General features: G+C 44.5%; 1 protein-coding gene across 2 annotated transcripts in view; it reads right to left on the bottom strand.

Annotated features, from left to right (window-relative positions):
* The window catches only part of PLCB2 (phospholipase C beta 2), a 181089-nt gene that overhangs the window by 36844 nt on the left and 123808 nt on the right, over window positions 1–20437 (bottom strand). For both annotated transcript variants that reach the window (XM_073639196.1, XM_073639197.1), the window contains exons 9-15: window positions 19848–20014; window positions 7727–7873; window positions 7026–7183; window positions 6757–6839; window positions 5709–5793; window positions 2903–3023; window positions 2593–2690 (exon numbers count right to left, since the gene is read on the bottom strand). In XM_073639196.1, the coding sequence (XP_073495297.1) occupies window positions 2593–2690; window positions 2903–3023; window positions 5709–5793; window positions 6757–6839; window positions 7026–7183; window positions 7727–7873; window positions 19848–20014 (859 nt within the window). The remainder of the gene's footprint in view (window positions 1–2592; window positions 2691–2902; window positions 3024–5708; window positions 5794–6756; window positions 6840–7025; window positions 7184–7726; window positions 7874–19847; window positions 20015–20437) is intronic.

The raw sequence follows: 20437 nt of genomic DNA, 5'->3' as shown, positions 1-20437 counted from the left end.
AAACAGAAGCTGTGACAGATGCGTGGCGCCGATTATCCCTAGGCTTTGTTGGCATATGTTTATCATGGAAGCTATTGTAGCTTCTAGGTGACTGATACCATAGTTTGTCAGCTGTCACACATGTGCTATGATAGCATCTAATTAATACATCATGAAAAGCTTATGACTGTGACATGCAGAAGTAGTGCTGTTGCAGAGTGTGACATGCAGAAGTAGTGCTGTTGCAGAGTGTGACATGCAGAAGTAGTGCTGTTGCAGAGTGTGACATGCAGAAGTAGTGATGTTGCTTCAAAAACATTCAGCAACTATTAGAAGTAACACAAGCACAGGAGACAGGAAGTGTTGTGCTCCAGAAGCATCCAGCAACTAGAGGGGATAACACAGTCACAGGAGACAGGGAGTGTTTTAGCAGAGCCCCAGGGGGATTGTGGGGAAGTTGTTTACTGTCTGGCTGGAGCTAAAGAGAAATGTGATATGTGATCTGTATCTCACAGAAGGCAAGGGAACAGAATTCAGGTCAGGAGGGAAGCTAAACACAGGTCAGATAGACTCCCTGAGCTAACAGTGTGGAGTATTATCGGGCAGAAAGATAAGGACTGGAAGGAATAGTGTCATAGGGATCTTCTCCCTCATCAAACCCTCCCACCCTCCATCTCCATGCAGGATAAAGAATGCTGTGTACTATTGTGTACTTGTGAAGGAAAAGCCTGTGGTTGTGTATGCATAGAAGTGTCCTGCTAAGAGATCTAATCTGTGTTGAATTATGCTACTGAAGAGACTGACGTTACTGTGCCTGCTTTATTAACCTGTATTGTAATAAAGATTGTTACTGTAATATCCCTGAATTGCACTAGCCGTGCTTCAGATTAAATTCCACTGTTAAACTGATGAAAAAGACTCTTGTCAGATGTGTCTGGACAGCAACTGAATCTATCGTGTGCCTGAGAGAAGCTGTAGCCTATGGTCGTCCTAAGTAACGGTTCCCCCAGGGTTCCAACAAATTTGTGAAACCCGTCTCGCCCTATCTGAACCTAGCGGCGTTCATGTAACATGACATTTATGTTCAATGGAAACCTGTGATGGATGTAATACAGCAGCGTACGTCATCTATATGCCAGCACTAGATATACGGTTTTTAAGACTCTGCAGGATGGAATAGTTTAGTCTAAATAGCCATGCCATATATATTTTTAGGTATGCTGACATAACGGCCAGACAAAAATACTCTCTTTTGGCCATGTCTACTGGACCGTTATGGAAAAGTTATGTGTACAGATGATCGAACCTGAACTTAAACGTTTGGGATTCATAGTAGAACTTAGTGTCTGGTGGTAAACCCTGAACACAGACTTCTTCCGGAAGTCCGTTTTAATGTTCTGAGTTCCGGGTAAAGTCCTGGAGGAGAGAGAGAATTTTCCAGCTCAAAAAATTCGGGTCCTCATTGTTTACAATATGGGTTCGGGTTCTGGTTCAAGTTCGGGTACAGTTCTGGTACCTGAACCGAACTTTGGAATAAAGTTCAGGTTGGGTATCAGAACCCAAACTTCCACGAGTCCACTCATCCCTAGTTACGAGTAATACGAGAAGTTTTCCGGCCAAACTTGCTAGTCCTGCTTCTCATAACTACTCCTAGAACTTACTATGGCTTTACCTAAGGATTTGGTACTCTGAGAGGGAACCTGTCATGCTGAACATGGTGTCTGGTCTGCAGGCAGCTGGAGAAGCTGAACAGATTGATATATAGTTTGTGGGAAAAGATTCAGTACAATTTGTAATTTAGTGTTTGAAATCCCTGATCATTTTGGGCTTTGGAGTCCAGTGGGCGGTACCAATCAGTGATTTCCAGGCTTCCCTGTGTAAGTGTACGTAATGACAAAGATGTCAATCACTGAGGACCACCCACTGGACACTACTGCTGGACAATGAGACACCAATGTGACAGATGCCCTTTAATTCCATATCTCATTGTGTTAAAAAAACAAGAGAAATGAGCTAGAGTGGACACCCTGTTATAAGACTTTAGGAATGATCCTAAACTGTGGATAAGAAATAGTCGAACATATATCAGATTATGAGAATGTGGAGAAGATGAGGAAGAGATGTTTATGCTGTGGAATAAGTCCAAGTCGCACTGGTTTTGCAATAGCAAAAGTGTTGAGATGGTAGCCATGTTTCATTTCCTCCAAGCTCTTCAAGGGTGTCTTATTGAAGTGTAAAAAGTCATTGAGTGTGAATTGGAATTGAATCTGAGGTCTCAAAATGACATCCCAATTAATTATATCTTGAGAATGTCTCTTTAGACCAGGGTGAAAAGTCCTGTCTTATGTCCTGCAGTTTGGATTTTGGAGCATGGTGGCTTAGTGGTGAGGTCCAAAGACAACATCTTCATAGTTAATATTCTTGAGGGTATTCTTTGGGATTTCTGGTTTTCTCGCAAGTTCAAAAAATATTTTAATAGGTTAATTGGCACCAGTAGATATATTTGCCTATTAGGCTGTTGAGTTCAGGTCAGGAGACCTGCGGCCGGGTCAGACATCGCAGGCCATACTAGGACCATGAATGTCGGACTTGTGAAGCCGGCCTAAATCGTACCTCATCTGACTGCATCTGCTTCATCTGTTCTTCATCCACAGTTTCGACAACCTCCTCACTTTCTCCTTCTTTCTCTGCATCCTCGTCAGCTTGATTATCTAGGAAATATATTCATACACTCTACTGATAATCAAGATTTTTATATTATATATATATATATATATATATATATATATATATATATATATATGTGTGTGTGTGGAAAAAGAGCCATGTGCTGCATAAACATGATAATACGATTATGGAGTGCTGCATGCAAAATCGTATTTACCTAAATTTTCACATGTCTGAGAATTTGCTGGTTCTGTACCTGTTGGGTCATTGGCGTGGTTTTTCTTCTCGGCAGATGAAAAAGCCTGGTTCTTCTTATTTTTTATCAGGATTTTTCCTTGCAAATCACTGGGACTTGGTACTGGACATCCAGGTTTCAGCTAAAGAAAAACACAAAAATAAAAGCATTTAGAAATCTAATTGCTCTTATTATTTTTACTATTATTTTTTTGTGTATATACTGTATATATATTTATATATATATGTATATATATATATATATATATATATATATATATATATATATATGTGGTATTATTAGTGCATGCAAAAACAAAAAACTTGGTCTTATTATTTTTACTATTATTTTTTTGTGTATATACTGTATATATATTTATATATATATGTATATATATATATATATATATATATATATATATATATGTGGTATTATTAGTGCATGCAAAAACAAAAAACTTGGTCTATATCTGTTACTGGAAAGTGGCATCTTCCTCATATTCCAACTTCCCATAGCTCTGCTTTCTGTCCCTGCAGTCTCTTCAGAAATCTCCATATTCTGTAAAACTTTAATATACTCTTTCAGTAGTAACATAGTAAACTGAAGACAGCATAGGAGGGAGGAAAGCTTATCTCTTTTTCTGTTTGTGAATATGACTGTTTATGAGAGGGGAAGCAATGCGAAATAGGTAGCAGACATGACCATCACTCTTCTCAGCCCCTCTATATACAGCCCCATACTGCAGTACATCACTTCCTTCAGCCCCTCTATGTGCAGCCCCAACATGTAGTGCATTACTCCTCTCGGTCCTTCTATATAGAGTTCCAAACTGCAGTACATCACTCCTCTTACCCACTCCACATGCGCCCCCAACCTGTAGTACATAACTCCTCTCAGCGCTTCTATATAGAGTTCCAAACTGCAGTACATCACTCCTCTCAGCCCCCCTACATACACCCCCAACCTGTAGTACATAACTCCTCTCAGCCTTTCTATATAAAGTTCCAAACTGCAATACATCACTCCTCTCAGCCTCTCAATATATAGCCCCAGACTGCAATATATCACTCCTATCAACCCCTTTACATACACCCCGAACCTGCAGTACATCACTCCCCTCAGCCCATCTATATACACCCCCAAACTGCAGTACATATGTACTTTCAGCACCCTCTTGGAGTAAATTAGACCTGTCAGCCTCGCTATATAGAGTCCCATCCTGCAGTACATAACTTCTTTCAGCCCCCTCTATCTAGAGTCCCCTCTTGAAGTATATCACTTGCCTCAGTCCATCTATATACAGCCCATTTCCAATAATACATCACTCCCCTCAGCCTCTCTGTACACGTACCCATCCTACAGTACATCTTTATGGTACTTGTTAACAGCAAAACACCCCTAACTACTGGAGACAGGAGGACTTGGTGCATAATTTGGGTTAGTTCAATATACGCTTAGCTTTGTAGGGTCTGTGTAAAGGGGATCAACTCTAATTAAAATAAGGTAAGCAGACAACTGGACTAGATCCACTCTATCCAAGGTCACCTTAGCAGCCACATTTTCTACCTCTGTGGCTGGGACATCTGTGAAGACCAGGGGTCTTCGGTGGGCATAATACTACTCAGACAACACAGGGTGAGGGTAAAACAGTGTGGCAATACTTTATTGAACCACCAAACAGACAATAAACACACAGGACAGACCCAGCAAATACCCAAGATGGTGCAAAATTACCCAGTCTCACCCTTTTTCTGAAACGCCAGGGCTAGAACAACTGTGACTTTCGGACTTCCAGGGCCAACTACCTCAACCAGTGGCCTCCTGCTTTTGGTGGGTCTCCATAGAGAGGAGGTAGCGGCAAGCTTAGGAAGCTGACAGTCCATCGAGGTACAAGGCCAGGTGACCCGAGGGTCCCCTCTGGCCTCTCCGAACAACTCCATGGGTTTCAGGTGACCTCATTGTCCCAATCTGCCTTTCTCCGAGTGTCTCCATGGGTTCCAGGTGACCAGATGGTCCCAACCTGGCAACCCCAAACAACATATCCATGGGGCCAGGTGACCTCATTGTCCCAACCTGGTTTTCCCAAATGTATCCATGGCTTCTCTGATGGTCAATGGAGCAGATCTGTATCCTTCCAGCCAGGGCCATTTACCCTTAGGCTGGAATCAGGTATAATCCAAATCTGTGTCTCTGGATGGAGCCATGCTACCAAACTACTGTCCTGAAGAGTCGCTCTGATTCTTTTATTCTCCTTTGCAGCAGGATAGAAAACCCTTTTATAGTTACATATGTGACTATGGTCAACAGTCACAAGTCAGGGGGAAAGGTGCAAGGCTTAGGTCTCATTGTTTGAGCATTTAATCAATTTGCATAGTTGGTATCCCCCTGCTCTTTAAATCAACAACTAGCTGGCTTAGTACAATATGCATTTAGCATAGTAAAAAACATCATTGTTCACAGACCAATAGAAGTCAACATTCAGGGTTATACAAATAAAAGTCAGTGCTTCTTGACCCACCAAAGAAACACACACAATCAAAAGTCAACACAAACACAATAGTGTATTTCTCTTAGCCTAACAAATCTAGATGTCTGGCTGATTAAGATTAGAAGCTGTGTCGTCACAACATCCTTCTCATGAACAGACTGCCCACTCAATAAAAGTTTTCAATTTGCATGCAGATGGATCAAAAGAGACCATAAAACACGAGTTAGGCACATTGGGCCACATTTATAAATTAGGCCCAAAATTTCTGACAAACATAAATGATTTAAGTGGACCATATGTTAAATGGATCACAATTAATCAGATCAGTTTTGTACTTACTGGAAACTTTTCCAGAACATCAGTCAGCAGCATGTCTCCAAATATTGTTCTGCAGTACTCGGCCATTTTTGCCTGTTGCTTGGCACTGCAAGATAACAGCACAAATATGAATTTAAATTCCAGCATAAAAGCAACATAAAAGTGACTTCTACGCTGCTCTTACTCGACCCTTATGTACAAAGCTGTATTATTTAAAAATGGCTTAAATCCCAATTTTTTTTAGAATGCAATGTTATTAAATATTTAGAAATTCACCTAATATGTCCTTGCAGAGACAATACATTGGTTTTTTACAGCACCAACATTTTAATAGAAATTTTAAGAAATATTCAGAGCATAAATTGACCAATGCTGCAGATTTTAAATCTATTTATCCTGTTGCTGTAATTGCAGTTTGCCCTTTGCAGTGATGAAATGTTTCGAAAAAATATCTAGATTGGTAAATGCTGTAGCAGATATTGATTCTGTTGAAGGCGTAAACTCCTCCCTAAAATAGGGGCTTCCTGTGGGGTCCGGGATGTTCCTGGGCAGACCTAGGGTGGTACATAAACCTCCGTATGTGGTCAACTTAAATCATGTATCAGGGTATGCAGATCTAATCCTACGGATAGCAATGACGAGAAAAAGGAAATCCAGCTCCCGGGATCTAGTATAAAAATGGAGAAGGCTTTATTGAATATTCCACAAAAATAGCACAAGACACAAGTGGCAAAAATGTAACGCGTTTCAGATCACTTATGATCCTTCTTCATGACATAAAAAATACCATGAAGAAGTATCATAAGTGATCCGAAATGCGTTGCATTCTTTTTGTACTGGTGTCTTGTGCTATTCCGGTGGAGTGTTCAATAAAGCCTTCTCCATTTTTATACTGGATCACGGGAGCTGGATTTCCTTCTATCTTTTCAGACCATGCGATTCGTGGTGGGTTATTTGGACTTTTCTTTTTCTATCCTATGGACAAGTCATCAATTTAGTAGTCGTGAAAAAAAGACTCGAATTCTTGCAAGTAATGACTGGTCCAGCATCACGGTAGAGAAATACTCACGAGTCCACATGGTTTTCAAATGACAAGACCACGGGATAAGGAGAAGTTTTGAAGGCCGATTCTGCAATAGCTTCAATGACGTCCTGAAAACAGGAGCATAGTAGTCAGCAATGGACTAGTATATTGTACAGGTAGCATTTTCACAAAAAGTGGTATCCATTTTTTTATCCCAAGATATGCTTGTTCAGAAGGTCATACCCTTCTAATTAACGTACTTCTAATTAACGTCATACTTTAAGCTTTTTTCTTTATCAACATAATTTTTTTACCTTGAAAAGGATTTCTGTCGTCATTGTGAATCCATGAGTGATAATGGGTTCTTCCTCGGGTGGCTTCCCCTTCCAGCAGTCTAGCTCCACACATCGGCAACCAGACAGCAAGGTCTGACGGTACATTTCAGGGGATGAGACCCCAGAAAACTGACCAGCTGTAAAATTTGTAAAAAGTTAGTGCAAGACTAGTTGATGCTTTTCTTTACTTCTCCTATAATTTTCCCATGCCCCATGATCCATTAATGACCTACAGTTACCATGATAGTCCTCTGACTCTCATCTATATATATCAAGGTCAACCAGATAGTCTGCCCATAGGGTAGGGGATAACTTACTGATCAGCGATCGGACCCACAGTTATCCCAAGAATGGGGCTCTGGAACCCCAGGAATAAAGCCCTGGACCCCCAGGAATAAGGCTCTGGACCCCCCAGGAATAAGGCTCTGGAACCCCATGTCCTGAATGTAATGGGGTGCACATGTGTGGCCTCTGCTCCATTCATTGTCTACTTGACTGATGGAAATAGCCGAGCCCCATAGACAATGAATCGAGCGGAGGTCGCGCATGTTCTTCTCCACTCCATTCACGACTGGGCTGCAGAACCGCATTTTCGAATAGGGGATAACTTGATTTTTTAAGACTAACCTTTTAAAAATAATTATTAATTCTGGGTAACATATAATACGCAAAAGAGCTACCTGTGAGGTAAGTGTTATGAGAGGAGTTGATAAAGTAGTGAGTAAGAGGCTGGTTCATGTCCTGATTCACAGCTAACTTGTCCATCGACACAATACTGTTCTCAGAGCCACAGAGAAACCAAACCATGCCTTCTGGAGACAGCTGCCCTAGAATAGAGAAAGCACTTGTTACAGTTTGCATTAGGCGTATGCAAAATCAGCCATTTTACATCCATATTGTTATCCGTATGCTTGTTTTCTACTTCCATATGGCATTTTTTTAAAAAAAAACAAAAAGCTTCCTATCCTAATAATTGCAATGGATCCATGAAAAATGCATGATATACGGATGGTAACCCCTATGTGATCCATTTTTTGTGCACCCATGGACTGACCTGGACTGTGTAGTGCACGCTACGATTTTTTTTATACGCAGACCACTAGTCCCTATGTTAAAACATTCACGTGAATGATCACATTGACTGGCATTGGTCACTGGGTGTGGTCCATATGTTACCCGTTTTGCATCCGGACTGCACATAGATCGATTATATACTCAACTCAATGAGCCATTGGTCACCAAGCTCAAAACCATAGCTTTACTTTGCCATTTTTGCCTTGAAAAATACTTAAACAATAGTATGTAGTAATATTATATATTGAGATGTCATTGATGGAAATGACATTGATGTGACGCGCCCCCTGGGCCAGTGCTGTTTGGGGATTACCCGGAGCCGGATCAGATGGGGGTTGTAGTCTCCGAGTGGCGGCGACCCGGTACGTGCCCAGGGTGTCAAACTCAGTGTGTGGCAGTCTTTACAGATGTTATTAGTTGTTCTTAGTGTCGACTACGCCACCCGTTGATTTGCGGTCAAAAGGCAGCCGCTTCAGCAGGGTCCGCTGAGGCTGGTGGTATATGTGCAGCTGTGGTAGTATAACCCCCAACGGGAGGGGTATAGCCTCAGGGGGTCAGGTGTAGAGGATGGTGGTAGTGGTGGTGCAGTGTGGATGGTAAGAAGACTCAGAGTCGGGCTGTGCAGTTCAGGGTTTTTACTTACTGCTGTTCTGTTGGTCACTCTGGCCTTGAGTGACCGCCCGAGCCGTGCTGCGTCCACCAGGTCCTGGACTCGGCCAACCCCCAAGCAATTCTGGAGCGTGGTCCTGAGCTCCCTTTCTGACTGTCCTCTCTACTGGCCGTTCCCACCAGGGGTCCACTTATGTCCGGCTCCCTCGGGTCTCCTGTTGGGTGAACCTTCTTTGGCTTCCCTGACCCTATGCTCGGTGTGCCTTCTTAGTGGACTTGGTGAGGGACTGCTCCACATGTAATGTCGCAGCCTCCGGTTCTTAATTGAGGGTAGTTTCTCTCCTCCACTAATTTGGGATCCGGTTCCCTTGCGTGCCAACCCTTCACCCTTCTGGTTATATACTGGGTTCTTGGGGTTCCTTCTTCTCCCCCTCTGGGTCCTTCTCTTCTCTTCTCTCTGCAGGCGCTCCTGGACCTCTCTCAGGACTGACTGACCCTCTACAGAAGACTGACCCTGATCTAAGATGGTGCCCACCTTATATACTCCCTCTATGTGTGAGCTCAGGTGACCAGCACCCAATGAGCTCCTAGCCTTACCCAGACTGCTCCCCCTATCTGCCCCTACACTACTGGGATGTTCCACCCCCCTCCCACTCCAGCCAGGGACAGACTCTGTCGTACCTGCACATATACTGGTGGGAGTACCGTCGGTCTGTCCCCCGGAAATGGGATGTATGTAGTGTATGCAGCTATCTGAGCTCAGTCCCACACTCCATCCTTACCCGGGAGTGGAATACCACACCTCTGGGTGAGGTGCAATACCCCTGTAGCAGCCGAGTCCTCAGGGTGCTACATTCCCCCCCGGCAAATCACAGCACGTCCTCGGACTGTAAGAGAATAAAACATCCATAAACATACAATTTTTTTTTTTTTTCATAACAACATAAACATATAAAACATTATATATATATTTCTGCAGCATAAAACTTTTTCATAATAAACATTCTTGTAAACTTTCTTGTTCCTCCGGCCACGGTGCAACTTGTGACCGGGTAAAGTGCGACAGTCCCTTGTAGAATAACACAGCTTTTCTATAAAACCAGTAGGGGGCGCCTTAAAAAGCGCAACTATATACAAGGGGAAATATGGCCGCTCTCAGTCCTCGGCCAGGTATTAGGAAAGGAATGACCGCTCTCAGTCCTCGGTCAGTGGGAATAGGGACACACGGGTTTCAGTTCAATTTGCTGGTCCCAACGGGGACTATATTTTAACTAGCAGCAGTAACAGTTCTTATACCCTGACGGGTAACTATGTACAGTCTCTTTACCGTACTTTAATGACGGCGTACTCCTGCTCCTCCTTCAGACCCGTCCGGATCCTCTTGCTCCTCTTCACACCGTAGCTCCTCCTCCGTCAGCCGGTGTACATGGAGGGCGTAGGGTCCTTTGGCACACTTGTGCCGGGTGAACGTGACCTCGTCCCCTACATATAGGTCACGACCTCTGTGTCCCTCCGGCAGATGGGACTCCACGTCTCTTCTGGTCACAAAGACGTCGCCAGGGGTGTGGTGATCCCTGATGAAGCCCCACCCGTGCTGCAATTGAAACTTAATCACAGTCCCGGTGGTACGGGGACCATGAGCTGCACGGGGGTCTCTCCTGGTCCTGCTCTTCTGCCCTGCGCTCTGTTCCTGCAGCCGCTGCTCACGGACCCGCCTCTCTCTCCGTTCTTGCTCGAAGACTGCCAACTGCTGGCGGCAGCACTCCACACGCTCCGCTGCGGCTGCCCGAGTTTCCTGAGTGAACCCCATGAGGTCTCCTCCGGTGGGGTCCCACTCGAACTGCGCTTCTTCCAGCGGGAGCGGGGTCCTCTTAACGGGCTTCGGAGCCGGAATCAGGGGCTCGCACAGGGGCCTTGCTTTTTGGAGTTCCAGTTGGTAGTACTCCGGTGGCCATCTAAAGGGCTGCCCACCCGGGCACGTATGCTGGGCAAATAGATCTTCACCCAGGTGTGGCGCTGTGGATGTTGAGGGCGCGGTGGTGGTAGCGGCGCCCGGGTTCGCCAGGCCTTGCGACCAGGCCTGGGATACCCTGAACGTAAAGGGCACCGTGAAGACGGCGGCGCCCGGGGTTACTTGGCCCAGCGACCAGGCCGGTGGCTCAGTGGAGGTAGAGGGCGCTGTTGGTACTGCGGCGCCCGGGGGTACTAGACCTTGCGACCAGGCCGGTGGTGTTTCCTGCTTTGCCGCGCTCAGGGTTGAGGCGCGTGACGTCACAGGGGTCGCGGCCGCGGCTTCTGCTTGAGGCCTTGTCTGGAGCGGTGACGATGCAGCGACGGGCACGGCAGGGGGAATTTCGGGCTCTGCGACGGGGAGCTGGGGCAGGCACGCGGTTTCTCGGCTCGGGGTAGTGACGTCCCCTTTACCTGCCTCCATCTGTTCAGCTCCCTCTTCGGCGCCGTCTCCGGCCTTCACTCCTCCTGCACCATCCTCAGAGGCGGTCTGTCTCCTCGTCTCGGGTGGCGTGCTTCGCTGGCGGGTTCTTGCCTGCAGGGCCATCTCTCGGCTCCACTCCGTCAGCGTCTCTCGCTGCACCTGGGCCATCCTCCATGCGAGGCGCTCCAGCGCGGTTTGCGCACACTCCCGGTCTCGGGGGAGCTGTGCCAGGATCTCCACTAAGCCTAGTGGGGTTGTTGCTTGCAGCAGGCTCCTGACCACAGGGTCGGTGCTGCCTGACTCTCCTTCCATCTCCGGGTACGACTTCTCCGGAGGCCTCTCCAGACTTCTTGTCTCCGGGTGCGCTCTCTCCAAACCCCTTGTCTCCGGGTGCGCTCTCTCCAAACCCCTCCAGGCTGCACCCATCTTCGCTCTCCTGTTCTGTCTCCGCCCACATTGAAGGTGGTCCCGGGGCAACTTTGTGATTGTCAGTTCCAGGGGCAGTTCTCTCACGCTGATGGACATCTCTAGCATCACAGTCTCCGTTGGTGGGGGCGGTTTCCGCTTTTGGCGCCATTCCTTGACCTGGCCCACGATGGGAGGTGACCTCTTGCCACCCTCTGGCACGCCCATAATGGCGTCTGCTCTTCCAAGGCGGGAAATTTTCTGGAAATGGCGGGAATCGTCTCCCAGTGGCGGGAAACTCCGTGGATGGCGGGAAAAAGCTGCAGATGGCGGGCAACCGGCGGGAAACGATCCGTGATGGCGTCCCATGGTGGGGACCCTCTGGAACCGGCGGGAGACTTCTTCTTGAGGTAAATTTGAACTTTTCTTCAGGCACGCAGTACCCGGTGGTTGCGGGCACGAAATCCTGCCGACTACGCCAAAGTTGACGCGCCCCCTGGGCCAGTGCTGTTTGGGGATTACCCGGAGCCGGATCTGATGGGGGTTGTAGTCTCCGAGTGGCGGCGACCCGGTCCGTGCCCAGGGTGTCAAACTCAGTGTGTGGCAGTCTTTACAGATGTTATTAGTTGTTCTTAGTGTCGACTACGCCACCCGTTGATTTGCGGTCAAAAGGCCGCCGCTGCAGCAGGGTCCGCTGAGGCTGGTGGTATATGTGCAGCTGTGGTAGTATAACCCCCAACGGGAGGGGTATAGCCTCAGGGGGTCAGGTGTAGAGGATGGTGGTAGTGGTGGTGCAGTGTGGATGGTAAGAAGACTCAGAGTCGGGCTGTGCAGTTCAGGGTTTTTACTTACTGCTGTTCTGTTGGTCACTCTGGCCTTGAGTGACCGCCCGAGCCGTGCTGCGTCCACCAGGTCCTGGACTCGGCCAACCCCCAAGCAATTCTGGAGTGTGGTCCTGAGCTCCCTTTCTGACTGTCCTCTCTACTGGCCGTTCCCACCAGGGGTCCACTTATGTCCGGCTCCCTCGGGTCTCCTGTTGGGTGAACCTTCTTTGGCTTCCCTGACCCTATGCTCGGTGTGCCTTCTTAGTGGACTTGGTGAGGGGCTGCTCCACATGTAATGTCGCAGCCTCCGGTTCTTAATTGAGGGTAGTTTCTCTCCTCCACTAATTTGGGATCCGGTTCCCTTGCGTGCCAACCCTTCACCCTTCTGGTTATATACTGGGTTCTTGGGGTTCCTTCTTCTCCCCCTCTGGGTCCTTCTCTTCTCTTCTCTCTGCAGGCGCTCCTGGACCTCTCTCAGGACTGACTGACCCTCTACAGAAGACTGACCCTGATCTAAGATGGTGCCCACCTTATATACTCCCTCTATGTGTGAGCTCAGGTGACCAGCACCCAATGAGCTCCTAGCCTTACCCAGACTGCTCCCCCTATCTGCCCCTACACTACTGGGATGTTCCACCCCCCTCCCACTCCAGCCAGGAACAGACACTGTCGTACCTGCACATATACTGTTGGGAGTACCGTCGGTCTGTCCCCCGGAAATGGGATGTATGTAGTGTATGCAGCTATCTGAGCTCAGTCCCACACTCCATCCTTACCCGGGAGTGGAATACCACACCTCTGGGTGAGGTGCAATACCCCTGTAGCAGCCGAGTCCTCAGGGTGCTACAGATGCATTGTTAACATCGTCTTTTACATACTGTAATTATGTCATTTAAAGCTAGTTTTCAAACTAATAAAGCAATCGAATATACAGATATAGATAGATAGAATATATAGATGTCCTGTAGATATATAATGTCACAAGCCCCCTACATATAATAAACGTGCACCCTTTAGTGCTTTTCATGTGTCACTAAAGGGTGTTTAGACTTATAAAACCTATTAAGTAAATAAATAATTGTAAAAAAATGACGTCCCCCATAATGTTCATAACCAGCCAAGGAAAAGCAGACAGCTGTAGGCTTATACTATCAGTCTGGGAAGGTCCCTGGTTATTGGGTCCTTCCCAGCCTCAAAACACCAGCCGGCAGCCACCCCAGAATTGGCATATCACATATTACTGACGTCATCGAGCGTGAGACATAGGTTGCTGTACAGAATCGTTGGACATCGTGGGATCGCAATGGATTACATTGGAGCTGCAGGAATTTAATAATAAATTGGTGAATGAGGGACTGTTTCTTCTCTTTATTTCTTTAATTCTCTCTTTTTATGACTTTCAGGTTCCCATTTCTGGACTACTTCAGATCTTCATGGGTGTTCTTTTTTTTTTTTTTAATTAAATTGGTGTACAAGGTGTAGGCGAGTTTTTTTTTTAAATAGACTATTTTTTCTGTGTGTTTTCATTTTAAATTACTGGGTTAGAACTGGGGGTGTCTGATAGACCCCTCTCCATTACTAAGCCCTGGGCTTGATGTCAGCGGACATTACAAAGCTAACATCAATCCCATAAACCATTACCCCGATCGTCACCGCACCAGGGCAATCAGGAAGAGCTGAGACAAAGCGCCAGAATTAGGGGGCAAAGGGCCAGAATAGGGAGGACCCCACTTCATTTTTTTTAATTGTTTATTTACCATATTTAATAGATTAAATAAAGCTAAACACCCTTTAGTGCCACATGAAAGGCTTATGAAATTATATATCTACAGGATATCTATTTATCTATCTATTATCTATCTATTATCTATCTATCCTTCTATCTATCCATATATCTATCTATCTACTGTATCTATCTATCTATATATCATGTATCTATCTATCTATATATCATGTATCTATCGATATCTATCTATCTATCTATCTGTCTATCTACTGTATCTATCTATCTATCTGTCTATCTATCTACTGTATCTATCTATTATCTATCCATCTATCTATCTATCCATCTATTATCTATCTATCTATCTATTATCTATCCATCTATCTATCCATCTATTATCCATCCATCTATCTATTATCTATCTATCTACTGTATATATCTATCTACTGTATCTATCTACTGTATCTATCTATTATCTATCTATCTATTATCTATCTATCATCTATCTATCCTTCTATCTATCTATCTATCTATCATCTATCCATATATCTATCTGTTTATTATCTATCTATCTATTATCTATCTATCTATCATATCTATCTATCTATTATCTATCTAGCTATTATCTATCTATCCTTCTATCTATCTATTATCTATCTATCTATCATATCTATCTATCTATCTATTATCTATCTAGCTATTATCTATCTATCCTTCTATCTATCTATTATCTATCTATCATATCTATCTATCCTTCTATCTATCTATCTATCATCTATCCATATATCTATCTATTATCTATCTATCCATCTATCTATCTACTGTATCTATCTATCAGTTCTGAGGGTTCTGGCTGTGAATTTACTGTACTTGGCTGATAAATTTTCCTGGTTGCTATGGCCTGTGTGCTGTCCGTTTTTTGCATTGATTTGCATTGGGGGGTCTCGTCTGATATACAGTACAGACCAAAAATTTGGACACACCTTCTCATTTAAAGATGTTTCTGTATTTTCATGACTATGAAAATTGTACATTCACACTGAAGGCATCAAAACTATGAATTAACATATGTGGAATTATATACTTAACAAAAAAGTGTGAAACAACTGAAAATATGTCTTATATTCTAGGTTCTTCAAAGTACCCACCTTTTGCTTTGATGGCTGCTTTGCACACTCTTGGCATTCTCTTGATGAGCTTCAAGAGGTAGTCACCGGAAATGGTTTTCACTTCACAGGTGTGCCCTGTCAGGTTTAATAAGTGGGATTTCTTGCCTTATAAATGGGGTTGGGACCATCAGTTGTGTTGTGCAGAAGTCTGGTGGATACACAGCTGATAGTCCTACTGAATAGACTGTTAGAATTTGCATCATGGCAAGAAAAAAGCAGCTAAGTAAAGAAAAACGAGTGGCCATCATTACTTTAAGAAATGAAGGTCAGTCAGTGCGAAAAATTGGGAAAACTTTGAAAGTGTCCCCAAGTGCAGTTGCAAAAACCATCAAGCGCTACAAAGAAACTGGCTCACATGAGGACCGCCCCAGGAAAGGAAGACCAAGAGTCACCTCTGCTTCTGAGGATAAGTTTATCCGAGTCACCAGCCTCAGAAATCGCAGGTTAACAGCAGCTCAGATTAGAGACCAGGTCAATGCCACACAGAGTTCAAGCAGCAGACACATCTCTACAACAACTGTTAAGAGGAGACTTTGTGCAGCAGGCCTTCATGGTAAAATAGCCGCCAGGAAACCACTGCTAAGGACAGGCAACAAGCAGAAGAGACTTGTTTGGGCTAAATAACACAAGGAATGGACATTAGACCAGTGGAAATCTGTGCTTTGGTCTGATGAGTCCAAATTTGAGATCTTTGGTTCCAACCACCGTGTCTTTGTGCGACGCAGAAAAGGTGAACGGATGGACTCTACATGCCTGGTTCCCACCGTGAAGCATGGAGGAGGAGGTGTGATGGTGTGGGGGTGCTTTGCTGGTGACACTGTTGGGTATTTATTCAAAATTGAAGGCATACTGAACCAGCATGGCTACCACAGCATCTTGCAGCGGCATGCTATTCCATCCGGTTTGCGTTTAGTTGGACCATCATTTATTTTTCAACAGGACAATGACCCCAAACACACCTCCAGGCTGTGTAAGGGCTATTTGACCAAGAAGGAGAGTGATGAGGTGCTACACCAGATGACCTGGCCTCCACAGTCACCAGACCTGAACCCAATCGAGATGGTTTGGGGTGAGCTGAACCGCAGAGTGAAGGCAAAAGGGCCAACAAGTGCTAAGCATCTCTGGGAACTCCTTCAAGATTGTTGGAAGACCATTTCTGGTGACTACCTCTTGAAGCTCATCAAGAGAATGCCAAGAGTGTGCAAAGCAGTCATCAAAGCAAAAGGTGGCTACTTTGAAGAACCTAGAATATAAGACATATTTTCAGTTGTTTCACACTTTTTTGTTACGTATATAATTCCACATGTGTTAATTCATAGTTTTGATGCCTTCAGTGTGAATGTACAATTTTCATAGTCATGAAAATGCAGAAAAATCTTCAAATGAGGTGTGTCCAAACTTTTGGTCTGTACTGTACGCGGCCACTCACAGCATGCTGTGATTTTTTTCTCATCCAGATTCCATCTCAGATCAGCATTGACTCATTGAATAACATTGGTACAAGTGCAATCCGCTTTTTTTTATCGGATTACACTCGTCCGATTTATACGTCGCTGATGTGAGGGAGGCCTTAGACCTGTAACGTATGGAGCTCTAACCTAATAGGCAAATTGGATTGGGAACCATACAGAATTGAGGTGCGGCAGGACAGCGGAATATACAGTATTGGTCTTGGAGAACATGAATTCTTCAAGAATATCACATCATGTGAATTGGCTTGTGCAGCAATTATAACATAGAAGAACTTACCATGTGACTGCAAAAGTATTTGGGTTCATTTCCCATAACACTGATGTGAGACTGTATATCTAACTAGGGAAGGATTCGGTCATGAATGTTGCCATCACAGATTGTACAACGGATTACTAAGTTTAATGGGGTAATTTCTTTTTCAGATGGGTGGAGTACATATTGGGTAATTCAGTTTATTAAATGTAGTAAAAATCCAGCATCATTGTATGTTTTATTTTCAGAGCGGATTTTCAGATTAGTGCGTCTGTATGGCTTCACACAGCCTTAGAGTTTAATGATTATTATCATGCTAAAAATTATGAAAAGGGAGGACAGTGGGGATGTAAGAAGGTTATTCCCACAATGGCAATATATTTCAATATATTTTTTATAAAGCAGTCGCTGCATGATTAGTGTCAGTATATAATAGAAGCTCAACATAAAGTTTCCTTATTGCACCTGTGTGTCTTTTGCATCTCCTTCTGCCTCCTGTGCATCCAGCTTCACAGAGCAGATATATTCTTATCTGCTGAAACTACATTTCCTAGCAGCACCCTGCTTCTCCTCAGTGCTGCAGTGCCCTCCCTCCCTCTCCTGTGTGCTCACCGATATAGATTTTTATTACATCATTCAATGAGGCTGGCTGAGATCTCAGTAGCGTACATGTGCACTAGATCCTGATCCCGGCCACCTCGTTGGCTGCATTCACTTCTATAAATCTGCTCCTGGACATATGCAGTAGCCTAGGAGCAGTTCTATGCTATGCTCAGGTCAGCAGTGTGATGATGCCGCCGGCCTGAACTGTCACTCAGTCAGGAGTGTCTGCCCCTCACCAACCAGAAAGCTGGCATGCTGGGGACTAGTAAGCTCCTAAAATCCCTTTAAATGAGAAAACAAACCCAGGAGCTTTCGATGATGCCACCCTTAGCGAGAGTTTAGGAGTTCACGGAATACTGATACATCACTGAGCTTATTGGAAGCTGTATAAATAATACCTTCAAAAAGCAAGAATTTTATCACATACAGTACAGACCAAAAGTTTGGACACACCTTCTCATTTAAAGATTTTTCTGCATTTTCATGACTATGAAAATTGTACATTCACACTGAAGGCATCAAAACTATGAATTAACACATGTGGAATTATATACTTAACAAAAAAGTGTGAAACAACTGAAAATATGTCTTATATCCTAGGTTCTTCAAAGTAGCCACCTTTTGCTTTGATGACTGCTTTGCACACTCTTGGCATTCTCTTGATGAGCTTCAAGAGGTAGTCACCGGAAATGGTTTTCACTTCACAGGTGTGCCCTGTCAGGTTTAATAAGTGGGATTTCTTGCCTTATAAATGGGGTTGGGACCATCAGTTGTGTTGTGCAGAAGTCAGGTGGATACACAGCTGATAGTCCTACTGAATAGACTGTTAGAATTTGTATTATGGCAAGAAAAAAGCAGCTAAGTAAAGAAAAACGAGTGGCCATCATTACTTTAAGAAATGAAGGTCAGTCAGTGCAAAAAATTGGGAAAACTTTGAAAGCGTCCCCAAGTGCAGTTGCAAAAACCATCAAGCGCTACAAAGAAACTGGCTCACATGAGGGCCGCCCCAGGAAAGGAAGACCAAGAGTCACCTCTGCTTCTGAGGATAAGTTTATCCGAGTCACCAGCCTCAGAAATCTCAGGTTAACAGCAGCTCAGATTAGAGACCAGGTCAATGCCACACAGAGTTCTAGCAGCAGACACATCTCTACAACAACTGTTAAGAGGAGACTTTGTGCAGCAGGCCTTCATGGTAAAATAGCTGCTAGGAAACCACTGCTAAGGACAGGCAACAAGCAGAAGAGACTTGTTTGGGCTAAAGAACACAAGGAATGGTCATTAGACCAGTGGAAATCTGTGCTTTGGTCTGATGAGTCCAAATTTGAGATCTTTGGTTCCAACCACCGTGTCTTTGTGCCACGCAGAAAAGGTGAACGGATGGACTCTACATGCCTGGTTCCCACCGTGAAGCATGGAGGAGCAGGTGTGATGGTGTGGGGGTGCTTTGCTGGTGACACTGTTGGGGATTTATTCAAAATTGAAGGCATACTGAACCAGCATGGCTACCACAGCATCTTGCAGCGGCATGCTATTCCCTCCGGTTTGCGTTTAGTTGGACCATCATTTATTTTTCAACAGGACAATGACCCCAAACACACCTCCAGGCTGTGTAAGGGCTATTTGACCAAGAAGGAGAGTGATGAGGTGCTACGCCAGATGACCTGGCCTCCACAGTCAGCAGACCTGAACCCAATCGAGATGGTTTGGGGTGAGCTGGACCGCAGAGTGAAGGCAAAAGGGCCAACAAGTGCTAAGCATCTCTGGGAACTACTTCAAGATTGTTGGAAGACCATTTCCGTGATTACCTCTTGAAGCTCATCAAGAGAATGCCAAGAGTGTGCAAAGTCATCAAAGCAAAAGGTGGCTACTTTGAAGAACCTAGAATATAAGACATTTTTTCAGTTGTTTCACACTTTTTTGTTAAGTATATAATTCCACATGTGTTAATTCATAGTTTTGATGCCTTCAGTGTGAATGTAAAATTTCATAATCATAAAAATACAGAAAAATCTTTAAATGAGAAGGTGTGTCCAAACTTTTGGTCTGTACTGTATGTAGCTTTATCATTCAGTAAAAGTTAAGCAGGGAATTTGAAGCTCTGTAACAGAATTAAGGAGCCCCAACTATTATAAAGATATATTACGGAATAAAACAAGAAAATCATTATAGAAAAAAATGAAAATGATGCAATTAACAAGAGAATGTTCATGAAAGAATAGAGCATATTCATCCCACCTCTCTGCTTGTTGATGGCGCTGGGTTCGTATTTTTGTATGAGAACTTGTACTTGCTCGATCTTTGCAGGTGGAAAGAGCAATTCATTTAAACGACTGTCTCTCTGCTTTTGGTTGATAAACTTGGTGAGATGATCCTTAGTCATGTAAGGTTTAGCTTTAGAATGGCTGAAACACAAGAAATACAGAAATTCATTCCAAGTCTGTGATGAACCGCACCTCACAGCCCCGCCAGTTTTACACAAATACCCCCTTTCCACATGGGCACAAGGAGGCACAGGGAGTGAGAGAGGGTGGCCCACCCTGACAGGCTGTGAGGCCCATTCACTAGCACCAGTGAAACAGAACCTTATCAGCCCAGTAGGACTGCCACCAGTTCCTCGTTAGATATAAGCCTGGTCCGTTAATGGGATTATATCGGGCCAGAAACCAGCCCCGGTAGCATGGAAAGTTAAACCGAGAACATGGACGTGTGGATTCGTGGATCAAGATAAAAGAGCAGCCCAAGGTTAAATTATATATTTAATCGCCTTAAGGGCACACTATACAAAACACTATATACACAATGGTTATACATATACAATGGTCAGT

This window comes from Phyllobates terribilis, unplaced genomic scaffold, assembly GCF_046119375.1.
Source record: "Phyllobates terribilis strain yellow unplaced genomic scaffold, ASM4611937v1 Scaffold_7__3_contigs__length_470593459, whole genome shotgun sequence".
Classification (NCBI taxonomy): domain Eukaryota; kingdom Metazoa; phylum Chordata; class Amphibia; order Anura; family Dendrobatidae; genus Phyllobates; species Phyllobates terribilis.
The sequence above is the reverse complement of the archived record's forward strand: the minus strand, read 5'-3'. Positions and strand labels throughout refer to the sequence as shown.